The sequence below is a fragment of the Schistosoma haematobium genome, chromosome 1 (genome assembly GCF_000699445.3).
Source record: "Schistosoma haematobium chromosome 1, whole genome shotgun sequence".
NCBI lineage: Eukaryota > Metazoa > Platyhelminthes > Trematoda > Strigeidida > Schistosomatidae > Schistosoma > Schistosoma haematobium.
In genome coordinates this window covers 37,616,955-37,640,892 of record NC_067196.1, presented here as the reverse complement: position 1 = coordinate 37,640,892, position 23,938 = coordinate 37,616,955, and the positions used below count along the sequence as shown (strand labels likewise).

Sequence of the window (23,938 nt, the reverse complement as noted above, 5' to 3'; positions counted from 1 at the left end):
TGTCTGCTTGGGAGAATTGCTGCAATCCTTGCCGGTAGATATTTGATCCAATCTTGTTGGGCATACTTGTATTGATTCTCAGGTATCACACTCTTTAGTATTAACTGTCTCTTTCATTGTTTAGCGCGCTACTTTGCGTTAGAGAAACTTCTGACTGTATAGCACAGGCTGTACCGTTTGAGGTATTTTGTATTTTTGATGTAATTTGTTCTGTTTTCTTAATTAGGACCGTTTATATTGAGCACAGAGCTTGTGTTTTGATATAATATAGTACGAGTATCTCAAAGACGCGTTGTGAGCTATACAGAGGAACTTGGTCTGGTCTAATCGGATAAATTTTGGGTTCGTCAGTCCGTTGTTCTAACTGAATATTGGCTGTTCGGTCGATACATTTACTGTAGTGATCTGTGAACGTCTGAAACAAACAATAAAAAAAACCTGTGGTGTTTGCTCCCGATGTGGACAGATTAAAGTAGTGTGTCATCGATCGGAAGTGAAATGTCTGGTGGCTGAAGGTTAATAAGATCGAAGAAAAGAGAACAAGTATAGAGAATCGTTGGTGTGGAAAAAAAGAAACAATGAGGTCTGAGACACTTGATTGAAATTTCGCAAATCAATTATTTACCGTCTGGTTCTCAGATTTCATTAATATGCTCTGTAATTTTGTGTTCAAACACACTTGGTTGTCCTCACTTGTGTTCCCGTTCACTGTACTTGATGCGATAGGAATGACATTTGCTGGGATGAGCTGTGAATGTCTGAGACAGTCAACCAGGAAAATCTTCGGCCGACCCAACTTCGATTTTGAAAACATCTGTTTACTATACATGGGATCACGATGGTAAGGCACAAGACATAATGTACCCTGAACATCAGTCAAGAACTAATAATTATCTTCACTGACCTTACTAAAGATTTTGGCAATCTACAAAAATCCGACTCTAAAAACACTGCAAATTTCATCAAAACCACTGTTAAATTGCCGAATCAGCCCAAGGGTCACCAAGAAGACCCATATTTACACTGTACCATCCACAGAGTAAGACAAGGAAATAGATAAGGCCAACCACGCGTTTAAAAAAACTCTCAGTTGCACAATAGACTGAATAACTACGTACAATAAACTAATTGATAACAACAACACAATCTGGACATTGCTGCACACTGTGTATGTAGATGACATATGTTCCACCACAAGAACATCTGGTTAAACCACAAAAACCCTCACTTTCCCTCCAAAACCACCTGGCTAGACTTGGAATGCAAATTCGCCATGACAAATCCAAAGTTATGTTAACTAATAAACAGAGTAGTGACCTCGAAACAGCAAAAGTCAATCCAAAGCCCTAGGAAGTAATAACACTGGACTACCTTGGATCATTCATAATAAATGATGAAACTTCGGACGATACGATCAAACCATATATCGGTGAAACGAAAACAGCGATAATTGAAGTCAAACCGACACTACGCTCGGCACACATGAGACTATGAACAAAAATTAGGTTGATGGGTTATTCGATAATCCTCATCTAAGCGTATGGTCATGAGCTTATAGCCCAAAGAAAAAAGGACTGGACTAGATTCGGAGCAGTCATATATACTGCTCGAAGAATGACACTGGGTACCAATAATAAAACACAGTTTATAATTTACAATTAACCTACCTCATAAAAGCATAACACCTTCTAACCCTGCACTGATGATACTGAAAAACAAGCTTAACCTGTGGAATACAGCACATAGTAGACCAAATAACCTAGTGGGGAGGTCTTCATACAACCATATGGATAGCAACAGCCACGGCAGAAAACCATCTCACATAAAATGATGGTTACGACAAATGACACACGGTCTGGATCCACGTGATGACTGACTTACTCAGGAATAGATAACACATTCAGCGAAAATAAAAATCAAGTCGTTGTGATCATAACCCTGAAAAACAGACAAGCATGGCGTAACACACAAACGCGGCAATAGCGACTACCAGCGACTATTGTCACAATCAAATAAATAAACACTTATTACATAAACGGTTGCCATCTCCGGGACGTAGACCTGATACCCCAGGAGGTATTCAAATGACCTTTAGAAGACCTTCAAAACTCCATGAGGACTCAAAAAGCACACCAACTCGTGATATACTAAGTGAATCCAAGTAACGACAAGCACATTAATATTAACACCCAGAGGAACTGAAAACGCGACATCAAGTACATACGGAAGCCTGAAGAAATGCCAATACCCTGAATGCCACGAAAAACTGACAACCGGTTAGTGAATAATGAATCATCATTACGTCACACACAAATGGTTATCCATCACGGAACAAGAAGTGATACCAGGAGCACCAGAATCAACAAGAACCGCGAGAGTAACTATTGCGTCTCGGTGGTTGTTCCATGCTTCTATTTACTCCTTTCCCTCAGAATAGCCTACTGGCTTCATCAACTATGTCTTGCTGGAAGAGTCCCACACATCAGACTAGCAATAACAACGTCAGTGAATATAAGTCTTAAGGCAGATAAGAAGTTTCGTGGGTCATATCTGGTGAGATCCCTTAATTGCCGGAATAAAGCTAAGGCAATCGCGATTACTAGCAGCTCATTATTAGGCGACGTTTTCGATGACTCTTCTTCCAGGTTTCCAAAATTTACAGAGGGTGCTTTTGAACACTTCTGATTAGGATTTATTTAGAAGGACGTCATCCACCATATGTTTTGAACTGTGGTACACAACCACCAGTTGAATGTCTGACTACTTCCATTTCGTTCAGAAGCGCGACGATTCGCATGCTTTTGAGTCGTGCGCAGCTATCGCGGCAGCTACTGTGGTTAAGACGGTTTCCATGTATATGGAAACCCCACTATCTCTACGAATTAATTCATCAGACCTACAAAGCAGGAAACAGAGCGGTTACATTTCACTATCATGCTATTTCGAAGTTAGTCACGTTTTTAAAGTGGCAATTAAACCAGTTTTTTGTGTTCATCACGTTTTCGAGCTCCGCAATTTCACCTGGTAAGCTGCCAGAATTTTTTCAGCATGCGCCTAATTCTGCAACACTTTCCTATACTATCCAAAATGGTTTGGGGATCTTTTCTCTCTGAACCTTTACAATTAGAAAACTCTCAAGTATGATGTTTTTCACCGTTTCGACAGCGCCCGTCTACTTCTGTTTCGATGGATCGTCTATTAATACGATCAGTAAAGCTTGATTCAGCATGGACATGTATTATAGATCCAGCCAGTTGGAGTGAATCTACCGACATTAAGTTTCGTTTCTCAGTTGAAGAAAACTTTGTTTGAGAAAACCTGAGAGACATTTTCTCTCATGAATCTCAGTCTGGGTGGCTAAAGACCGTTCTTATAGAAAGGTGTGATTTTCAGTATCATTCATCCAAGAGTAGAGAGAAAGGCAAATCAGTTAGTAACCATAGAAATGATCATAGGATTTTTCCATGTAATCGTGCACGTGTAAGTGGAGCCCTGAATACGCCAAAAATATAAAGTGCTTAACAATTTTATCCTTCTAAACCTCCTCTTTGACAACGATTCCAAAACCAGGCAAGCCTGAAATAGGTTAGTAAGGAAACTTCGATGTGACCAGTCAGAAGCTTAAACCTTACGATCTTGTTGTTGGTAAACACTCCAATTGAAGTCTTCAACTTTCAGCAGCATCTAGCCATCTTTTCCTTCTCCAAAGAGTTATGGGGTGCAGAATAAAAGATATACAAAGCAAATTGTATTGATCGTACAAAATAAATGGCCAAACTACCTCGGTTGATAATGATTTACTACTTCTTCAGTTACTGTCTAATCTTCACCTGGTACCCCATTCCTAATGCACACTTCGATCCAAAAATACATGAAATAATGCTTCGAATACACCTATAATCTAATGAAAGAAACCAACGGAAGTCCCTTATTCTCAATGGCCATAGAACACGCAAGACGTTTCATGCGATGCATTGAAAACGCTGCAACGTTTATGCTTTGGCGCGGTCGGATGTCCCATATATATAGGTGCATCACAATACGAAGTTTTCTCACCTGTTCACATCTGCTTGTTTCGTAGTCTTGGTGTTGATGATGTGACATGATATAACTTACAATCAGCAAGTCATGCTCCATATACAAACAATTTAGTATTTCTGCTCACTGACCTCCATTTGCTTTGATTGATGAGTAGGTTGTGGATTAGTAGAAGTTCAATAACAATGACCGACACTGATACATCTACAACAATGAAAAGCCAATGAATGTGTTTGAAATTAATCACTCTAAGGTAAACGTACCTGTTACTGTAAGTGGCTGAGTACCTAGATCGGTTACTTTATGTTCGTGAAAGTCACGTTCCGCGTAGTAGAACTAGAATTCAATGTTGTCAGGCAATGATCAAATGTGTTGCAAGCTTTCGGGCATGAGAATCTTTATCGTTGAAGGTTTAAGTAACTTTCCAGCATGATAAAAATGAAATTTGCAATATGCAAAAGAAATCTGAGGATACATTCCGAATGGTCTTATATTCTAAATTTCACTCAGGACTTTTGTGACGACATTTTGTTTCCCTCAACCCTCTTTGTGTAATCCCTTCATTAATACTGATACTCACCCTTGGTATTTCTTTTGTTGTCGAGTGAAACCCAGTCATCGACAATAAGGTTACGGTTGAGTGAATTGAAGATGGAAGCTTGGACGTGGTTAAAATCGGTAACCAACAACCGCATGCTAGAAACGATCATTGTAACGACCGAACTGCCAGTATTCGGTTTGAACACAGGACTGACGAACCAAAATTTAATCGACTAGACCAGACTACGTTTTGAGATACTCGTGTTAAGTTATTTCAAAACACAAACTCTGTGCTCAGTTTAAACGGTTCTAATTTAGGAAATAGAACAAATCATATCAGAAATGCAAACTACCTCAAACGGTACAGCCTGTGCTATACAGTCAGAAGTTTCTCTAACGCAAAGTAGCGCGCTAAACAATAAAAGAAACAGTCACTGCCAAAGAGTTCGATACCTGAGAATCAACAAAAATATTCCCAACAAGATGAGATCAAATATCTATCTGCAGGGATTCCAGAAATACTCCCAAGCAGACAGTCAAAAAGTTAATAGTTACACACCGAACCACTTCGTGACCTTGAGCTCATTCAAACACGACTTTACTGTCAATAGTCCGGCAACATGCAATAGAAAATTAGGTAACAAAAGATAAGTCTTTAACCAAAATCACATAACGAAGGCTCAGACGATGAAAACTAAAGGACAAAAGGTGTGGTCAAACGAGATCTGAACAAAGGGTAAAATACACAACAGGGAGAAGAAACAAAGAAGTGATAGTGATATCCAACAAAAATGCTGCGTGAGGATTTTCATCGTTCTCTTCCCGTTACAATCATCATTACTGTTTTGACTCACAAATAGCTTATTGTTAAATAAGCGTTGTGAAAAAACCGATTCTGAGTTATTTCAGAAGCACAATTATGCATGTCTCAATAATGTAGTAAGATTTGATGCTAGAATAAGAGTTTATGCAGTAATAGTTTGGGGTGATGCGACGAAAGTTTTAGTTAATTGCAAAAAATGACCACCAAGTATCATTTTGTATTGGTCAGAGATATGTAGTGAATATAAAATGAATCTAAAAAGTAGGTTTGAGTAAGTGTAATACAAGATACTGTGCCTTAATTAGAAACTCTGGATGGTTAGGAATGAAATTATTGTAGAAGAGAAAGAGAGAGTAAAAAAGAGAAGAAAGATCCAGTGTCACGTGCTTAATCATGGTAATAATAATAACAATAATCATAGTGAATATCAACATATTTAAAAACAATTTACATGAAAACATCATATAAACAAACAAAATCCCCGACTTTCTACCCTGTTTTCCAGTCACTTAAATAGCCACCAAACCTTGTTTGTACAAACTATTGGTGCTCACACTGATATTTAATAGGTAACACAAACCACTTTGGGAAAGAATGCCCTTGAAATTATCATTGAGACGAGTTGCAGTTTTGCTGTAACTGACATTTGCCGGGAATCTGCTTCATATGGTTAAACAGCAGGTTACTAAGAAATTTTGACATAAGTAAATGCAGGTTTTTGAAATCGACAGAATAAACGTTCAACGCATGGGTTGTGAGATGACATTATAGAGAAAGAAAGGATGAATTTCAAAGAGTAAGAAATACCAGTAGAATAAAAATAAGGCTTGATTCAATGCACCTGATCCTGAGATGTTCTACCTTGAGATGATAGTCCTTTTTGTCGGAGTGCCCCGAAACAGTTAATTCACCACTGGGTGGTAATCAATGTCATGTATGTCAGGTCCTTCTTAGTGCAGATTGGATCCCATCAACCATGTTTCAATGTAGCCACAAGTCTAGGTGGCTCGAAATTGCGTGTTTCATGTTGAGATAAGATGGTGGTTGGAGGTAGTCAACAGGAAACTCTGGACCTAGTTTTTGAGCTATTTGGCACTTAAGATTTCATGTACACCTTGCTGGCGAGTGCCGAGTAGCACGAGATCTAGTTCCATTGTTTCCTGTGGACTACCTCCAACCACCATCTCACACCAGAACAGCTTTAGTGAATCTTCTTTGAATACCAGCTTTCATCCAATCATTATACCTGTAATTACTGTAAACTGAAACACCGTATTCAAGTATGCGTTTGATACATCTACTTTCGACGTTGTTGAAATTTACCATTGTGAACCAAATGAATTTTCTTGTTTTGGATATATTAAATTTAATGTGCTCAGAAAGGTTCACACTGTTTTCATGTCTCAAGCCCAAGTCAAGAACAGTGTTGAGAGGTCACAGCACATAATTGTATGAGACGAGATTTAAGTTAGAGATGCAGTCACTACAAATAATTCCAGTTTAACCAATACTCAGTAGCTGATTCCACGACAGCTGATTCGTATGACAGTTGTGAATATCATAGAGTCGTAAAAAATCCTTCTAAAACTATTCACTGACAAATCGATGCTTGATACTTTTAACATGGTTTCTTCGTGAATGGTTTATGTAATACAAACTTACTAACCCTCTGGGCTAGTATACACACATTGTGTGTATAAGCCTTCCAGATTTGTTATACAATACAGCTGAACTGATACTCTACCTCATAAGCTTTAAGTGAGGAATGCTAGTGCTGAACGTCGGTGAGGTCCCACACTTCAGATGACATAGCAACATCACGCTCTCCGCCATAGAAAGGTATATACAGACAACACTCCGTGATAATCTGAATGTCGCTTCTCACAAACAATCTGTAGTGAATAAACTGTGCTTGAACCTTGGAGTACTTTCCCAGAATGTTAGGAATCTTAACTTTGGGACTATTTGAAAACGTTTTCAGTGTTCTCCGAGAAATTAAACTAGCAGAGGCACTTTAACATTACGTATTTACATGGAGAAATCCGGTCGGCGTAGAACGATAGGTAGTGATGTGACAGTACTGTGTAATGTCACTTATAATATTCCTAATGTGTTTTAGTGTCATTCCAAACCCCAGAAAACATCAATCAGGGAAAGAATATGGACGAGCTCGCACAAAGGTTCATCTACTCGTTTCCAACGCTAGAGTTATTAAAGTGTGAATTTCCTTACCAAAGTCGTTAGTAATAGCACGTTTGAACATTTTTTGAAGTTAAGTGATGTTCATCTTGGTCTTGGATATGTACTGAATACTGTAGGTATTCTCAATACTGATTCCGCGATTCTTCTGACAAAATAAACTCCAAGGCATTGTGAGGAGAGTCAAGTACATCAAAGTGGGAAAATTCGTTTCGATGCTATTCGGTAATAATTTATTCAAAATGAACTGATGATGGATTAGCTACTGTTTTTATTAACTTTTATCTAATTCTTTAGCAACTTCTATATTGGTTTTGCATAACATATAAAGATTTAAAATTGTAGTAAAATGAGTAATTTCAGTGTAAAGTTGTTGTCTAATTGTATATATATTTAAAGTACAACATAATCAGCGGGACGATAGAACGTAATGCAGTTAAACGCTTTGCCTCAATATATCAAATACTTGCAGTCGCGTATAACGACCTGAAATATATTTCTATATGCTCACCTGTGGACAGTTGAGCTTTCATAATCTCCACATCAGCAGCAGTGACCTGTTTACCAGTTCGATCCTTAATACTTTTTATTAATTCAGTTGTTGACGTTGACTGTGGTGTCGCTGGCTTCAAATTTTCTTTTTCTTGTGGGGATAACCTGGTCCATGGACCACAGACCACCCATCAAGTACTAGAAGAATGATTGTGAAGCATCTTGTATGATTTTATGACAAATTCCTCACCCTCCAATTTTACACGGAACCTTGATTGACGGTTTAGAAACTTAGACTTTAAACGTTAAATGTTAAGTAAAGTTTTCATGATTTTCAATTCACTGTTAGACCGTGTGGCTTACTGTTATGACCAAATATGCAATGAAGCATCGCAACACATGCGTTTAAATCTTGAGTCCATCAGCACTTTACTTTCGCTGTGGTTGTAATGAGTATGGGTAGTCTGAGATAGGATAAAGTTATTCATCCATACTTTTTGGAATTCCTTTAGTACACCATCAAATTCAATCAAGCTTCCGAAACGCCAGTTCAGTATTATACGTTGAAACGCCGCACCCAAGTCGACTGGAATTTCTCTTGAATATCAAGCACTACAAACAGCACTTATTAATTATTAGAAAAGTTATCCCTTACAATAATACTTTAATAACTGAAGAAAGTATGCTTGAGGGGAAGACAGCTTTTGCAAATGGTGAATATACATTAAAAACGAACGACAGCTTTAGTCGTCAAACTCAATCTATTAACTATCAAGGCCATTATATTCTGGAAACGTTTTCAATTAATATGATCTTAACTTTTCCTTTAGATCCCATGCACATGGTGTACCCAGGTGTCACAAAAAAGCGGGCTAATCTATGGATAGAATTATCACACAAAAGACTGCAAAACTGCACGATATCGCGACACAATCGCGACAAATTAATGAAGCGTAATCGAAGGAAACAGGGACAGGTGTGTACTAGTTTAAAGTGATAACTTCCCTACTGCTATATAGGTACAGTCTACAGTGTTAACGAACATAACTGTAAGTGAAGCTTCAAGTATCTGGCTGTACCAAAGCATGTCATTCAGATATCAATGTAACTTTTTTCGTTCTTTACACTTCAGTATTCACTAGAAGATTATTTCGATTCTCAATAGCCGAAGAGTCGTGCCTAAAAAAAGTGATCCGTGGAATAATTTTTATGTTCAACTTATTTTTCAGTAAACATTTTTTCAACATGAGCTTACTTTCTTACTTACATGGGAAACTTTATTTAAGTGTTGAGAAAGTGTGTTTGATTTTCAGTGAACTTGCAGTTAAGTACACATGCCTTATTAATAATACATCACCTGTTTTTTTCTTTTGCAGATCTTTTCAAATAACAATGAATTTGCAATTACAATGAAAATGCATAACAATTAATGCTCAAGCTTCTGCCATAATGTTGTCTAATAAAACGCTCTTTCTTTTCAATAAATTTATTTCAACATACAACATTTTTCACGTGGATTGCAGTTTCAGAGTGGTGTGGTGTGGGAATAAAGGTGAACATAGGAGACCTTTGGGGTTATACCAATGGCGTTTTAAAAGTTGGAACTAAAGTAGACGATTCAGCGTGTATTTAGGCGATAAGTAGACAATTCAGAGACATTTGAGAGACAGAGCGACAAAAAGGGAGAAATCTGCATTATTTCCCCCGGACAGGCGAAAAAGCAGACATTTTGGCGCGTTTCCCTTTCACTTCCTCTTTATTTTCCAACGCATTTTCCCATTTATTTCCCCTTTGATGGTTGATTGAGTACTACAAACATTTAGGACTTACTGGTTACTTGACATTTCGTCTTAATCCCTGAGTAAAATAGCGATTCACACAAACTTCGAGTATCTTTAATTCTGCTTCATGGACCTCAAAAAATTTTAATCAAGGACAGTGAGGTTCAGCAGAGTGATTGGTATCCCAGGTCAAGTCACGAACCAACAATAGAGCCTACGTGTACTCTACGAAACAGAGGAAGCTAAATTAATGCTTTTCGCAGTGATTTCGTGATTCCACTGCATCACAAGACGATTTAAACGTGTGAAAACTTAAAATACATGCATACATACATACATCAGGCTTACATGGTTGCGTTGCGGATAAAACCACCCATCAAACAGACATCCAACAACCTCAATTGTCAGGCCGTTCAAGGTCGTTGAGACGAAACGGCGGGTGCCTTTGAAATGGTCTGACTTTGTCCTTGGTAAGCTTTTTGTGCGACTTGCAAGAAACCAGTTGACGTAAGCTACGAGTTGGCGTATTACTCAATAGAAACTTTTTTTCAATATAAGCGTTCAATCGACGCCATTTGTCGTCTTGAAGGATCTACAGAAATATATCCTTCTGTGCAAGGATGGTTAACTAAAATTCCCCGAAATTTCCCCAAACTTGGGAGCTCGGGTTGTGCGCAGTCTTAATAGAGGTGACTTTCAGCTCACCGTTTACTGCGCGTGGACCCAAAATCCGGATTGACAATGGCAATATTTCGATCTGAAGGATAGATTCTTTCGAAATAGGGCATACGTAAATGACTGACGTCGTCTTCTTTGTCTAGATTGTTGTGGTGATTTAGAAGTTGTATGCTCTTAGGGAGAATGAAGATCACTATCATAATCTACATCATGAACACAAGCATCTGATTCTGACGAACTGCGTTTACGTTCATATGTACAAACATTTCTGACGAAAAAAATACTTTAGAGTTGGGTCATCATCGTTCTTTTTGCATACTGAAATAACGTACTTACTATGCGTGTACTACGAAAGTGATTATTAACCACAGGAGTCATATCACCTTATGAACTTCTTTCAAATAGGTCTCAAAATTGTCCCAACTTGTAAATCGTTGCTATAACATATCATTGAAAATTCGTCCTATATCATGCATCATCACGACGGCATCGTCTTCGTTACTTGAAGGATGGACGTTATCAGATATAGTGTGGCTAAACTGAGTTCAAATGAAAGTTTCTTGATTTGATCGCTTCTGCAAAACTTCACGAATTGTCGATGTGACGCCCCGATCATCTTACGACAGTTTGACCTTCAATTGCTCGCAACCTGAGTCAGTGGACGATATCCCTGAAGCGTTACCTTGTTTTGACTTGCATTTCTCGTTTGATTGTGTGGTTTATGTAATGTAGTTGACTTCACTTCATTCGGTAACTTCCAATAAGCTAGTTATTAAATTTCCTATCGAAGTCTAGAAAAGGCTTGGTTTTTAGAGTTAATCGGGCTTGTGTAACAATGTCCTTACTCCTCATCGTATCATACGATATCCTCGTTTGAAATATTTTAAACGAGGATATCCGTGGTCATATCCCCATGACCTATGATAATATTGAGAACTAAAACTATCTCGTGTCGCACTAACCAGCCCTTCTGCGGTACTGATCTTTAATCGGCCATTATGGTTTTTCGTGTTTCAATCGAAATACAGGAGATCCCAGTCTCCGAATCTCGGGGAATTTGAGAGGGTATTCCCAAAGTTATATGGAAGCTCGCAGCTTTCCCCAAAGTGTGAGGAAATATTGGGGAGAACTCGAGATTCCCATAGGTTTTAGGGATTTCCTCAAAACCCCGGATGAGCCGAAATTTCGTGATTTTTGTCTTATTTATCCAAAGTCTTCTATTCCAGCCTTCACGAAATTGAGAGACTGATATCGCTTGTACTAGTTTACAATGTAGTAGATTAGTCTGTTCATTATAACCGAACATGTAGAAATCGTACAAAATGTCGATTGCTTGACTTATTATTGCGGAACAATGGATAGCTCGTCGTTAATTCTGTAGCGTAGACAATTTGGTGTTAAATAATACCGAATTGTTGACTCCACTATTACTACTTGGAGGACGTAGTTTAGTTTTAATTTTGGAGAAAAGTTAACGTGTTAGTTTCGAGGCATTTCGCCTCAATGGGGGAATTTAAGAGAAAGCCTTCACTATCACCGTGCAAGTTGGAGGAAAAGGCAACAATTTGGTGCATTGTCACCTGTATGCATGCATTTCAACATTTAATTAACTTTTCCAAAACCTTTTTTGTTGCTTCGATATTATTTTCATAGTGCACTAATAGTAAAATAACAAAAGACATCCATTCTAGGTTGGCCTTATAGAGTTCTTTAGTTACTCACTAGACTTTTGTAGAAGGCAGACATTTGCTTCACATTATCTAAAAAAAAATTTTTTCTACAATAGATTCAATGGTATTTCTAAACCAGTTTTATTCTATATAGGTGGCTAATCCTAAGATGTATAAGTGCTTAAATTTCAATTCATCGTACTGACTCTTAGGTAAATCAAATCAGTTCGTCCTGTTTTTACTGTATGTTACAATCATCACATCAAGTATTCTTTTTATCTGAAAGCGGTATCCGACTCCGTTTAGGTGTAACAGGCGAGCAATCTTAGGTCTATTCAAAAGTAAAATTATCTCCATCCATTAAGATAATCATTGCGACTTATACTAATTTTATGCTTCGTAACACAGTTCCCCAAGTTCTTACACCCTTTTATGTAATTGTCTCTGGACAAGTTATTGTATGAATGTTTTAGATTAGGTACACACGCAAAGATAAAAAAAAACAGTAAATAAATATAGGTTTGTCTTACCAAAAGGCTAATACTATTTGGTTATTAGAATTTAAGTATGTTGATCAGCGTTCGTATCTACACGCATGGTGTCAAATTAACACAGAATTCTTATTGATCATCAGTGGTCACCAACAAACGTAATAGAAAAAACTTATTGGGGAATTCTCTGTTTTTTGGAAAGCCCAGTATAAGGCAGCTTTTTGACATCTTGTTACTTAGATGTAGCAACTGATACGTGTTATGTATCGATTTAAAGTAATGATTCGTCAATATGCACTTTCCGTAAACTGTTGTTTAGGTTTGGACCTACTACAAAACAATGTTATATTTTAGATGTATTTAAAGAAAGCCAACGTCCTCTGGTCCTGATTACAGCGTCCGAAGTCTGCTTGCAAATTATTGTTAACGTTTCTGTTTACTAGTAATATGAATAGGCCTATCCACTCTCTGCTACGTTGCAAAGTTCATACAGTATTAGCTGTTCCCAATATCAGGCGTAGATAGTTGTGCGGACATTCCTTTTGATTTATTATTCTCGTAAAAACCGTGAACTACGAGCAAATAATCATGTAGACCATTCTAAGTTCTCGTCCGTACATTTCGCTTTGAACTGCACTTCCTACATGAGGATCAGTAGCTATCTGGCTTCCCAATTTGAAATAGATGAGAATTGAAATCCCCAATCTAGTGGTTACAATCCAAATGCTTTAACCACTAACCTCCAAGAAAGACTCATTATCCAAGATCTACTCAGTTCTGTGAAATAATAGCTTCATTTTTACCATATTATTTTTCTTTTCAGGCATTTTCTAACCTCTCCACGTAACAGTATGTGGTTACCTGCTAATTAGATATTGTTTACGCTTTAATATCCAGCGTAATGCCTGTTTTATTTTGTCCCCTCTGTCACTCTTTATTGATGATCGAAGAGTCGGCTCATTGCTATTCACTGAACTGTTCTGCTCCCTTATGTTCTTACAGATGGTTTGTCACTCAGCCACTAGTTTTAGAACATAAGCCAAGACAGGATGTTCGTTTACGTTTAGAGGAAGACGCCGTTTTCTCGGTTGAAGATGAATATAGTTCTTCTGCTCAGACAGATGAAAAGTGTCCTAAGTGCGGTCATACGCGAGCGTATTTTGTCCAAATGCAGACACGTTCAGCTGACGAACCCAGCACAACCAAGTATTCTTGTATGAAATGTCACCATATCTGGACTGAACAATAAAAAGCATTGTAATTGTACAGAAATGTGCCTATTCAGATTAATTTGTTTATTCTATAAAATAATTTGATAATGATTGATTGCGTCATTCTTATTTATTTGTGCAATTCACTAAATACATATCCGTGTACTCAGCTTGTGTTACGCTTTTTGTATGAGCTTTAGTGATTATTTCCGGTTGTTCGAACAGAAGTATGTGAAGTAAGACTCAACTTCTCGACCTGTTATTTAAAAGTTGAATTCCTTAGCTTCTAAGCCGCCGTTCAAATCAATGTATTGTTTTGCATGTTTTTGTTCTTTATGTAGTTCAAAAATAAACGTAATCATTTCGTTTCAATTCATGTTAGTCAGTGCATTTTAAAAGTTATCAAAATCAAAATATATTACCGAATATCTGTAACTTTATGTTCGTTCGTAAAAATAGCTTTTAAGCTGTGAAATAGTACAAAACAGACTGAAAGAAATAATTCCAATTCTTATCGGTTACACTATGGAACAGCTCTACAAAAGCCCATGAAACATTCCATATCTTTAGCAAATAATCGCCGAATAGTGTATCCTAAGTGTTCTCGGGTTTTCACTCAAAGATTTTACGCTACCGCGCATTATGTATGGCTTTTAGTTTCTAAAGCGTACCCAGCCCAAATACTATAAACTTTAAGGTGAAAAATTATGAATCTGATAGTCCAATTAGAAGATATTTTGAGTAGAAGAGGTATACATAAATTATTGATCTTTCTAACTACTAGTATGCATTTTGGTGGATGGTGGGAGTTCTATACATTTTATGGATAGTCACAAAGTTCTTCACTGGCACTTTTTTAACTAATGGTCGCAAAATAAACTAGTAACTAGCCATTTTTAATGTTAGGTTGTTGCGAATAAGTATATCTTTTCCTATAATTATCGGTTCTGTAATTAAGAATAATTGTACTGCTCCAAAATTGTATGTTACCACCGAATACGAGGACTGAAGCAGTTTTTCTGAAACCACGTGCACCATTCAAACTGGCTGCCTTCAACGTTCGCACATTTATGCAGGTCGGACAACAGATAGGGTTGGCTATGTCTTTGGAAAGTCTTAATATTGATGTTTGTTGTCTATCCGAGACCCGTATTCAAGACTCTGGCGAAGTACTACAAATTCGATTTCCATATGTCGCTTCGAAAAGCTTGTTTTACGTGCGCTTATCCGGGGTCCCTGTGGCATCTTCGTCTGGTCTTGCTGGCGTTGGTGTCGCACTAAGCGCTAGAGCTGAGGCAGCACTAGTCGATTGGATCCCCATTAACAGTCGGTTATGTGCTGTTAGATTAGAAAGTTCCATCAAAGTGAGAAGAAATCGGCGTGAGAAACGATGTCTTTTCGTCATCTCCGCCTATGCCCCGACAGATTGCAGCCCGGATGCAATCAAGGATGAGTTTTACCACCAGTTATCTGTTCTTCTCCAGAAAGTGCGTTCGACAGATATTGTAGTACTAGCCGGAGACTTGAATGCTCAGGCCGGGCGTCTAGGCACAGAAGAGGGTCGTTTAGGTGGCCGATGGGGACTCGTTGGTCGCAGGTCAGATAACGGGGACCGTCTACTGCAACTTTGCACAGACCACAACCTGTTTCTGGCTAGCACTAACTTTCGGCACAGTCATCGCCGATGTGCCACCTGGCGTCCTCCCTCTGCATCTCAAGCCTGGACTCAGATTGATCACATCGCGATCAGCTACCGCTGGCGTGGTTGTGTGCAAGACTGCCGCTCCTTTTGGAGTACCTATCTGGACTCTGACCATGCCTTGGTCTGCGCCAATCTTACCTTACTTTTCAGTGGACAACGAAGTGACCGCCATCAACGGATTGATATGAGCAAGTTGGTTGCAACTTCTGTTGCTAGTAAGTATCGAACCGAGCTAGCTTCTAGGCTAGCTACCACTCCACCGAAAAGTATAGATGAGGATTGGTTTCAATTGCATGACGCCATGAAAATGGCGGGTACACTCATTTGTGGGTTTGCGAAACGTCCCGCTTATAAGCACCGGGTTTCTTCAGGTTCCTTACAACTCATTGAAGCCCGACGGTCTACTCCTGGTGACCGTGAGTTTGACCATAAACGAAGGATGTTACGTAAGGAAATTGGGCAAACCTTGCGTAAGGACCGTGAAGCCTGGTGGTCGAAGAGTGCTAATGAGCTGGAAGCAGCAGCTGCATCTGGTAACTACCGGAAGCTCTTCCAACTCATCCGAGCCACTGGCAGCAAGAAGTCTGGTGTGAGTGAAACAATCTGCGAGGATGATGGGATGCCAATCACTAACATCCATCGACGTCTTGGACGATGAGCAGAATTCTTCGAAGGGCAGTTCAACCGGCCTGCTGCTCCGGCAACATCGGTCAGACTGGCCTGCCCTCCAAGGCCGGTGACGACTGATCCACCAAACGAGGCGGAAGTCCGCAAGGAACTCCAACTCTTGAAGCGTTACAAATCACCTGGCCCAGATGACTTACCTCAGGCTCTTTTTAAAGATGGTGATGACTTTTTGACTAAGGAATTGACGAGGTTGTTTACAAAGATTTGGGAACTAGAGAGTGTACCAACGTCATGGAATGGGTCGATAGTTGTCCCTATCTTTAAAAAGGGTTCACGTCGTTCCTGTAACAACTATCGGGGGATAAGTCTACTTCCAATTGCGTCCAAGCTATTGGCTTCCGTCATACTTCGTAGGTTGTTCAAAACCCGAGAAAGATTGACTCGCGAGGAGCAGGCTGGTCTTCGTTCTGGTTGAGGATGTATTGATCATATCTTTACCCTCCGCCAAATGTTAAAACACCGCCATACTTTTCAAAGGCCAACAATCGTAGTATTTCTTGACATCAGGGCTGCCTTCGATTCGTTGGACAGGACTGTTCTCTGGGATTGTCTATTGAAGAAGGGTGTGCCTGAGAAGTTTATTAACATCTTAAGGGCCCTATACACAAACACCTCGGGTAGAGTGAGGGTATACAACCACCTCTCTTCATTGTTTCATTCGAGCAGTGGGGTTAGACAGGGTTGCCCAATCTCACCATTCCTCTTCAACTTTGCCATCGATGACATTCTGGAAACAGCTCTGATGAATGTAAGTAATGGTGGTGTGGATCTGTTGCCTGGAGAAAGACTTCTCGACCTTGAGTATGCGGACGATATTGTCTTACTGTGCGATAATGCCCAAGGCATACAATCCGCACTTAATCAGTTGACAATCAGTGTCCGTAGGTATGGTATGTGCTTTGCACCTTCGAAGTGCAAAGTACTTCTACAAGACTGGCAGGATTCCAATCCTGTACTCACCCTGGATGGTGAGCAGATAGACGTAGTCGAGAAGTTCGTGTATCTGGGTAGCTGCATAAGTGCTGGTGGGGGTGTGAGTGATGAGATCAATGCACGAATAGTGAAAGCCAGAGCGGCTTATGCCAATCTGGGCCACCTCTGGCGCCTTTGTGATGTTAGTCTGGCTGTAAAAGGTCGGATCTACAACGCGTCGGTGAGAGCAGTTTTGCTCTATGCTTGTGAAACCTGGTCTCTCCGAGTTGAGGACGTTAGACGACTCTCTGTGTTCGATCATCGTTGTCTCCGAAGGATTGCTGACATTCAGTGGCAACACCATGTCAGTAATGCAGAGGTTCAGCATCGTGTGTTCGGGCACAGAGATGATAATTCAATTGGTGTCACCATCTTGAAACACCGACTTCGGTGGCTTGGACATGTTCTCCGAATGCCGTCCCAGAGAATTCCACGTCGTGCATTATTTTCCGACTCTGGGACTGGTTGGAAGAAGCGGAGAGGTGGTCAGTGTGTGACATGGTGTCGTGGTATGAAAGAAAGCTGCAAAGGACTGGTTTCTGTTGGACCTTCACGACTCCCTGGTTGGGGTCTGAGAGATGGTGCAACACAGTGGCTAGAGACGTTATCAGATATGGCTCAGAATAGAAGCCAGTGGCGATCCTACTGTAACCTTCTTTTACTTTCTTCATAAAAAGTGGTTGTGTCTCCCTTACCTGAAAGATTTCTTCTGATTGTGCCTTTCCGTTCCCTCATTACTACCACACTACCTTACACCAATCTCTTCGTTATTGTTCTCTTTTTTTTCTTTTCTTTTCTCTTCTAATTCTCATTGTTTTGTGTGGCGCATATATGTTGGCGCTCTCTTGTACCAATATTTATGTGTTCAAATAAATAAATAGGCTCACTCCTCTTGATGGGGCTAAAGTAGAATCTCATTTGGGCAGTTAAAGAATATAAATTTCGCTGGTATCTCATCTTCCAGCAAAATTCAGACTTAATTATCAGGCTTAACTTGTGACCATCAAACCACTACACGATGTGATTGGGCGGGTCTGAAAAGAGAGTTATATGTCTTTGGTTATCAGAGTGAGGGCTTGTGGAGATCAAGGTAATCTTAATAGTTGAATTCATTAGTCGATCCAAGTTATACCGCCATTGAAAACCTGGATGGTCGTTTCTTCCTAGTATGGGACTTCTCAGCAGTGCGCGTCCACGATCCCACATGCGGGACTCGAACCCAGAACCTTCAATCTCGCGTGCAAACGCTTAAATTCTAAACCACTGTGCGTAACCAGTGGATTCCAATACGTGTCGGATAGAGACAAGTATCTATCTCAGACAATGGACGAGAGACCCTGAATGACATGGCTCAAAATCGTTTGCAGGTGCATACACTCTTTGTGTTCTCCCAAATTTTGATCTCCTTATTCCTCTCCGTCTCCTTTTTTTCTCTTCCCAAATTTATTTCACTGTATTATACTCTTTAAATAACATCTCCAAACACTAATTTTCCCGATTACTGCTTATACTCTTACTATCTCTACCACTACGGGATTTGAATCAACCACTGCATCTCTGTGCTAATGTGGTGTGGCAACTCGAACTGATGTACGTACGTACGAAGTTCTACGTTGTTACTGACTGACATACCATCCTTATTTTGGACGTTCTTCGAGACTAAAACTGCTTAGAGTTACCCAAAGGATTTAACCTTACTACTTTAACTCATATAAAACGCTAGTAATTAAATTTTGAGATTGAGTACTTCAGGTTGATCAGAATTTATAATCTTAACGAACCCTTAGTTCCTAGTGGCATATTAATCTCAATTTAGTTTATTGGTCCCATAATCCACCTATTTCACTGTAAATCATGGGAATACCTCTAGACCCATCAAAAGAATGAGTAGTTCTTATTTTTAAAAGGCGAGTTTATGAAAACATGGTAAACTAAGGTAGTATTATTGTATAGATACGAATTAATATTTCTCCTTTTATTTGGACTTCGAGTTTTATCATCAAGTATCTGTCTTAGTAAGCTGTTTGCGGAGTTTACACTTAGATATTGGGATGTTGAAAAGTGTACAGTATGTATTAACTAATTATTCATCAGGACACTCATCTAAATTTATGAGTTTGGGTTTATTTAATTACGATGAACATGGTGTTCATCACAAATTGAAGCACTTTAGCCGGTGTGTTCGTTTTCAATTCTCTCATTGTTATACTCAAAAGAAACCCATTAAACTAATTAATTAGGTATTTCAAAATGTTTACTGGCTCCCAGTCTTATAATCATTTTAACTCGAATATTATACCCTTGTACACAAAAGATCATAAGGAAGGGTTGAGGATTTCACACTGCTGATGAATTTACATGGTCTGTTCAATGGACTTATGAATTACCAAGGTTGTTAATGATGCAAATAGTTACACAACCTATCAGTATCAGCATATTCAAATGTCCATCACCTCAATCCAGTTTGATCTCAGTTCCCCCCCATATGATAATATTGTGTGTAAAGATTGGCATAGAAATGATTATGTTGTAAGGTTGATGTGATTTTTGAGAATTGTTCGGAGACGTGTCTTTGCAAATGTATATCTTCGGCGCACCGGTCTTTCTTGTTGCCATTTTGCGTCGTGGGAATTGTAGTGTTTCCGTTTCCTAGTATAAGTAGTAGGGTCGAGGAACTTCAGTGGTTCCCGATTGTCAAGTAAGATCAGTAAGACTGCAGACTCAATAAAGTCGATACATATATAAAAACGACAACTGCCCAGATATAACTGCTACCCAGTTACAACAGTCTCGATGGACCCAATTTTCAAGTTATAACAGTGGCGTTTATTTGGATGTAACATATTTAAATAATATAGTTAGAACGAAACAGCCATACAGTTGCTTTTTGTTTGGAATCGTTCGCCAGTTGACGGTATTGAAAGATAATGAGCTCGTGTCGTGGAAATAATTACCAAGATTTCAAATAAATCAAATATTGTGTGAACTGTTTGTAATAAAAATGATATGTTCTTAATGCTCTTATCAGTAACAAAGTCGGGTCTCTTATGTTCTGGATCTTTGCGGAAGCTGATTCTTCATGAAATATCTTAGAGTGTAATCATTAATTTCAGAAAATCTTTAGTTCTGAAATGCTTTAGGATTTGTTGTGGCCGTTCTCTTTTAATTTTTAGGTGCGATAAAACTACAATATCAAGATATGAGATTTTACGCAGAAATCAGTCACTACATTTTAATAACAATCTCAGGAGAATTGTCCATTTCAGACATCCTTATTATATTCTGCTTATTTTAGTTAAAGATACTTCAGCCATTCACATTTCACCATAAACCAGGTGTTTATGTGAGTTAATGACTGATGTTTATTTGTAACGATACGTTTTCCGATTACCTTTTTCTAATTATCAAATTAATCAAATCTCTTATAAAAGTGAAAAGATCACCTGTACGATACTCTAGCTTGCTTTTTAAACGAAATAATTGGGTATATTGTTTTTGAAACGTTATACTATAATTTATACGAATATTCGTCAATATTTGAACGAATAACTTGACGGAAATGTGGCTCCGAGTATACGGGAGACATTTGTCAAAATTATATTTGAAATAATCTCAGAGACTGTAAGTTAAATAGTCCCGTTTCTTCCAATAATCTTGTGTGGGCGTCTTTAGGGTAATCAAAATTTTTAGAGAATATATAACATCTGACAGTCAATTCTGCAATAAAAGCTTGTCCAACCCCATACAAATGTTAATTCTAGTAAGCTGTACCACAATCTTCTAAATAACTCGGTTTTATTAAGTTCAGCCACCATAATATTTCAGAAGGTTACCTGAGATAACTCTGTTTGTTCATCTTTTAACAAACTGTATAAATCTGAGTTTATCTAGAAAAGTCATTACTGACAATGTGGTCTTTCTTTCAATGACAGAAACATTTATTTATTATCCAATGGCATCAATTACTATCAATAACTGTAGCGTGCTAATATACCATTGTCTTGAAACTGAATAATAAATCTAAATGCATAGGAACGATTGATTAACATATTTTCTCCAACCATATGTTGAAGACCTAATTAGGGGAAAATGAAAAACATTTTATGCTAAACATAGAGACACAAAAACAACCTATTAAATCTATTTGAATCGCAGCTAGTTCCACGGATTCTATAATTCAAACTCAAGAATATTTTATTCTATAGGTAGATTGATTGGTTGATAGATAGATGTTTACTACTATGAACAATTGGAATACCTTTTACATAAAACTTGTTATCGTTATTTTTTGTCGATAAACTTATTGTTCAGTAACTATTAATTTATTGTGGACTGATTGAATGTTGTATGGCTATCACAAGTTTTTAGGCTGATTAATCATTTGGTAAATAAATCACTTGAAGGTTACCAAGTCACTGTTAATCGATGGAAGTTTGCATACACGTAAAGTTTATGCGAAAATATCAAGTTTTTAAATTATCCGTTTGAAGATCCATTTTTTAAACAAGTGAACAGTTCTAAAATAAATAAAAATTTATTTAATACCATTTGGTTTTGTATAGTTAACTTTTCATTGTCTACGACGCATGTTCAATTAAAATAGTAATTTATCACTTATGTGCCATGTAGTAAACGAGAACACAAGTGGAGACATTTTAGTAAAATCTGAGAATTATACAGTAAATATTTCATTTGCAGAATGTCAATCAATCGTCTCAGACTTTATTGTTCTTTCGTTTCTACACTAATCATTCTTTGTTCTCGTTCTCTTTCCTTCGATCGTTTTAATTTTCTGTTGCCTGACATTTCACTTTCGATTGATGATACATGATAATTATATCTGTCGACATCAGTAGCGCACACCACAGCCATATTTCATACACATAGTTACCACTATCATCTCCAAGAGAGCGAGAACAAAGATATGGGCAGAATAACATAGATTCATTTTTATTTCATTTAGGTCTTTTCAGCTACTTACAACTTACAATACTTCAAAATAAAATTGCACATTGATTCTGTTTAAATAGAAATATTTTTAAGTTGTAAATGAGATTCGACGTTTTACGGTACTTAACAAATAGATATCATTTGATCTAACAATTTTCGTTTAGTACGAGAGGTTTGTTGAAACCGTCAGACTTTTTAGTTTACATCAAGAACTGATTGTAGTTAAACAACCACTGAAAACTGGGAAGCACTGGATAAATGTTTCATTACAATCTAATATGTCCCAGCAGTGCGCATCCACGACTCTACAGGCGATTCAACCCGGAACATTCACGCTTCGACGCAAGCGCTAAATCCTCGTACTACTTAGTAAGTATCCCATGGTTTCAATTCTAAACATAGTTTAATCAGTTGCCTATCAGCGTATAACACCTAGAGATAGTTTTCAGGATTCTAGTAAGAAGCCAGGGCCAGTAGAGTAATGGAGTCTCCTACCAAAATCAATGGGTCATGTTTAGGCAATATCGAAAATTAACCGAGGTAAGAAATGTAAACGGAGTAGTCAAGCGCTTGCCCCTACGCGATCTAAGTTTAGGTACTAAACTTGGTTTTGGGTGCACACTGCTGAAGAGTTCCATACAAAGGACAAATAGCCATTTTGTGCTTCCTGGTTTCCAGAGAATGTTTAGTTGCAGTCAGTACGTGTAATGAACTGCAGATTTTCATTTGGAACTTAAATAGTGTAAGTACAACGTGTAATTCGATGCATTTTTTTATTCAATAATTAATATACTAATTTCTTTAAATCAGTACGAAATTTTGAAAAAATCACATTATATGAGATAAGATTAGTCCTTACTAATCCCTAATAAATTACAGCCAACACAATGGAATTTTTCGATTATATATATCAATTCAAGTATCCATTTAGTGTTCGACTAGTTAGTTTGATCCAGTAGAACACATCTGTGTGAACAAGAGACAATCAGTTTTAGTGATACTTAAAACAATAATTACTTACTGTTTTTTAACGAATCAACTGGCGAAGACATGGTCGGATATTATCATCAGTAAACTTGATAATGTTTCAGAAAACCATCACTATTTAAATTGAATTCACGAGAAAAAGAAATACTGTAGAGAATTATAGGTTTTAGTGATTAATTACATTTGTATTTGTAAAAAAATATTAAGCCAGACATACGAAAAAAAATCCAAGTTAAATATTTACTTAATACATAAACATAGCCCTCAATCTTCCATTTTCATCTTCCGGTGTGTTCAGCAATCTGAACCGTTTCCTCGACTGATCTCCAAGTGTTCCACCAACGTCGCACTTCTGATGCGCTGAAACTCTTCACACTGTCTGGTAACATTTTTGACTTCGTCACCATATTCCGCTACACACTACGTACAAACATTCTTGTGAATAGCGTCCACTACACTAAAATTATGAGTAAATAAAAACAAAATATATTGCACTATAAAAATACTGGAACTTTTTTATTTTTACAGTCATCACGAATGTGATGAAATGTGGAAAGAAATAAGTTTGTGAATGTGTGAAGATTCATCATCCTTAATAAACTAGAAAATCATATGGGTTTGTAGGCATATTGTTAAAATATCCGCTGAAATAAAAGCGTCATAAATTAAACTTCTATATTTATCTTTCAAATCACAATTCACACTTGATTAAGCTAG

The 23,938-nt window shown here is 38.0% G+C and overlaps 1 protein-coding gene across 1 annotated transcript; it reads left to right on the top strand.

Annotated features, from left to right (window-relative positions):
• The first annotated feature begins 10,314 nt into the window (after positions 1-10,314).
• Positions 10,315-14,038, top strand: POLR3K (DNA-directed RNA polymerase III subunit RPC10). The gene is made up of 2 exons (XM_051217671.1): positions 10,315-10,380; positions 13,536-14,038. Exon 2 carries the CDS (start codon positions 13,614-13,616, stop codon positions 13,959-13,961), a length of 348 nt encoding a protein of 115 aa, XP_051073957.1. The 5' UTR covers positions 10,315-10,380; positions 13,536-13,613; the 3' UTR covers positions 13,962-14,038.
• Positions 14,039-23,938: the final 9,900 nt, after the last annotated feature.

Bases quoted from the DNA above. Each gene is read 5' to 3' on its own strand.
- POLR3K (XM_051217671.1), top strand. From the start codon at position 13,614: ATGCCTGTTTTATTTTGTCCCCTCTGTCACTCTTTATTGATGATCGAA.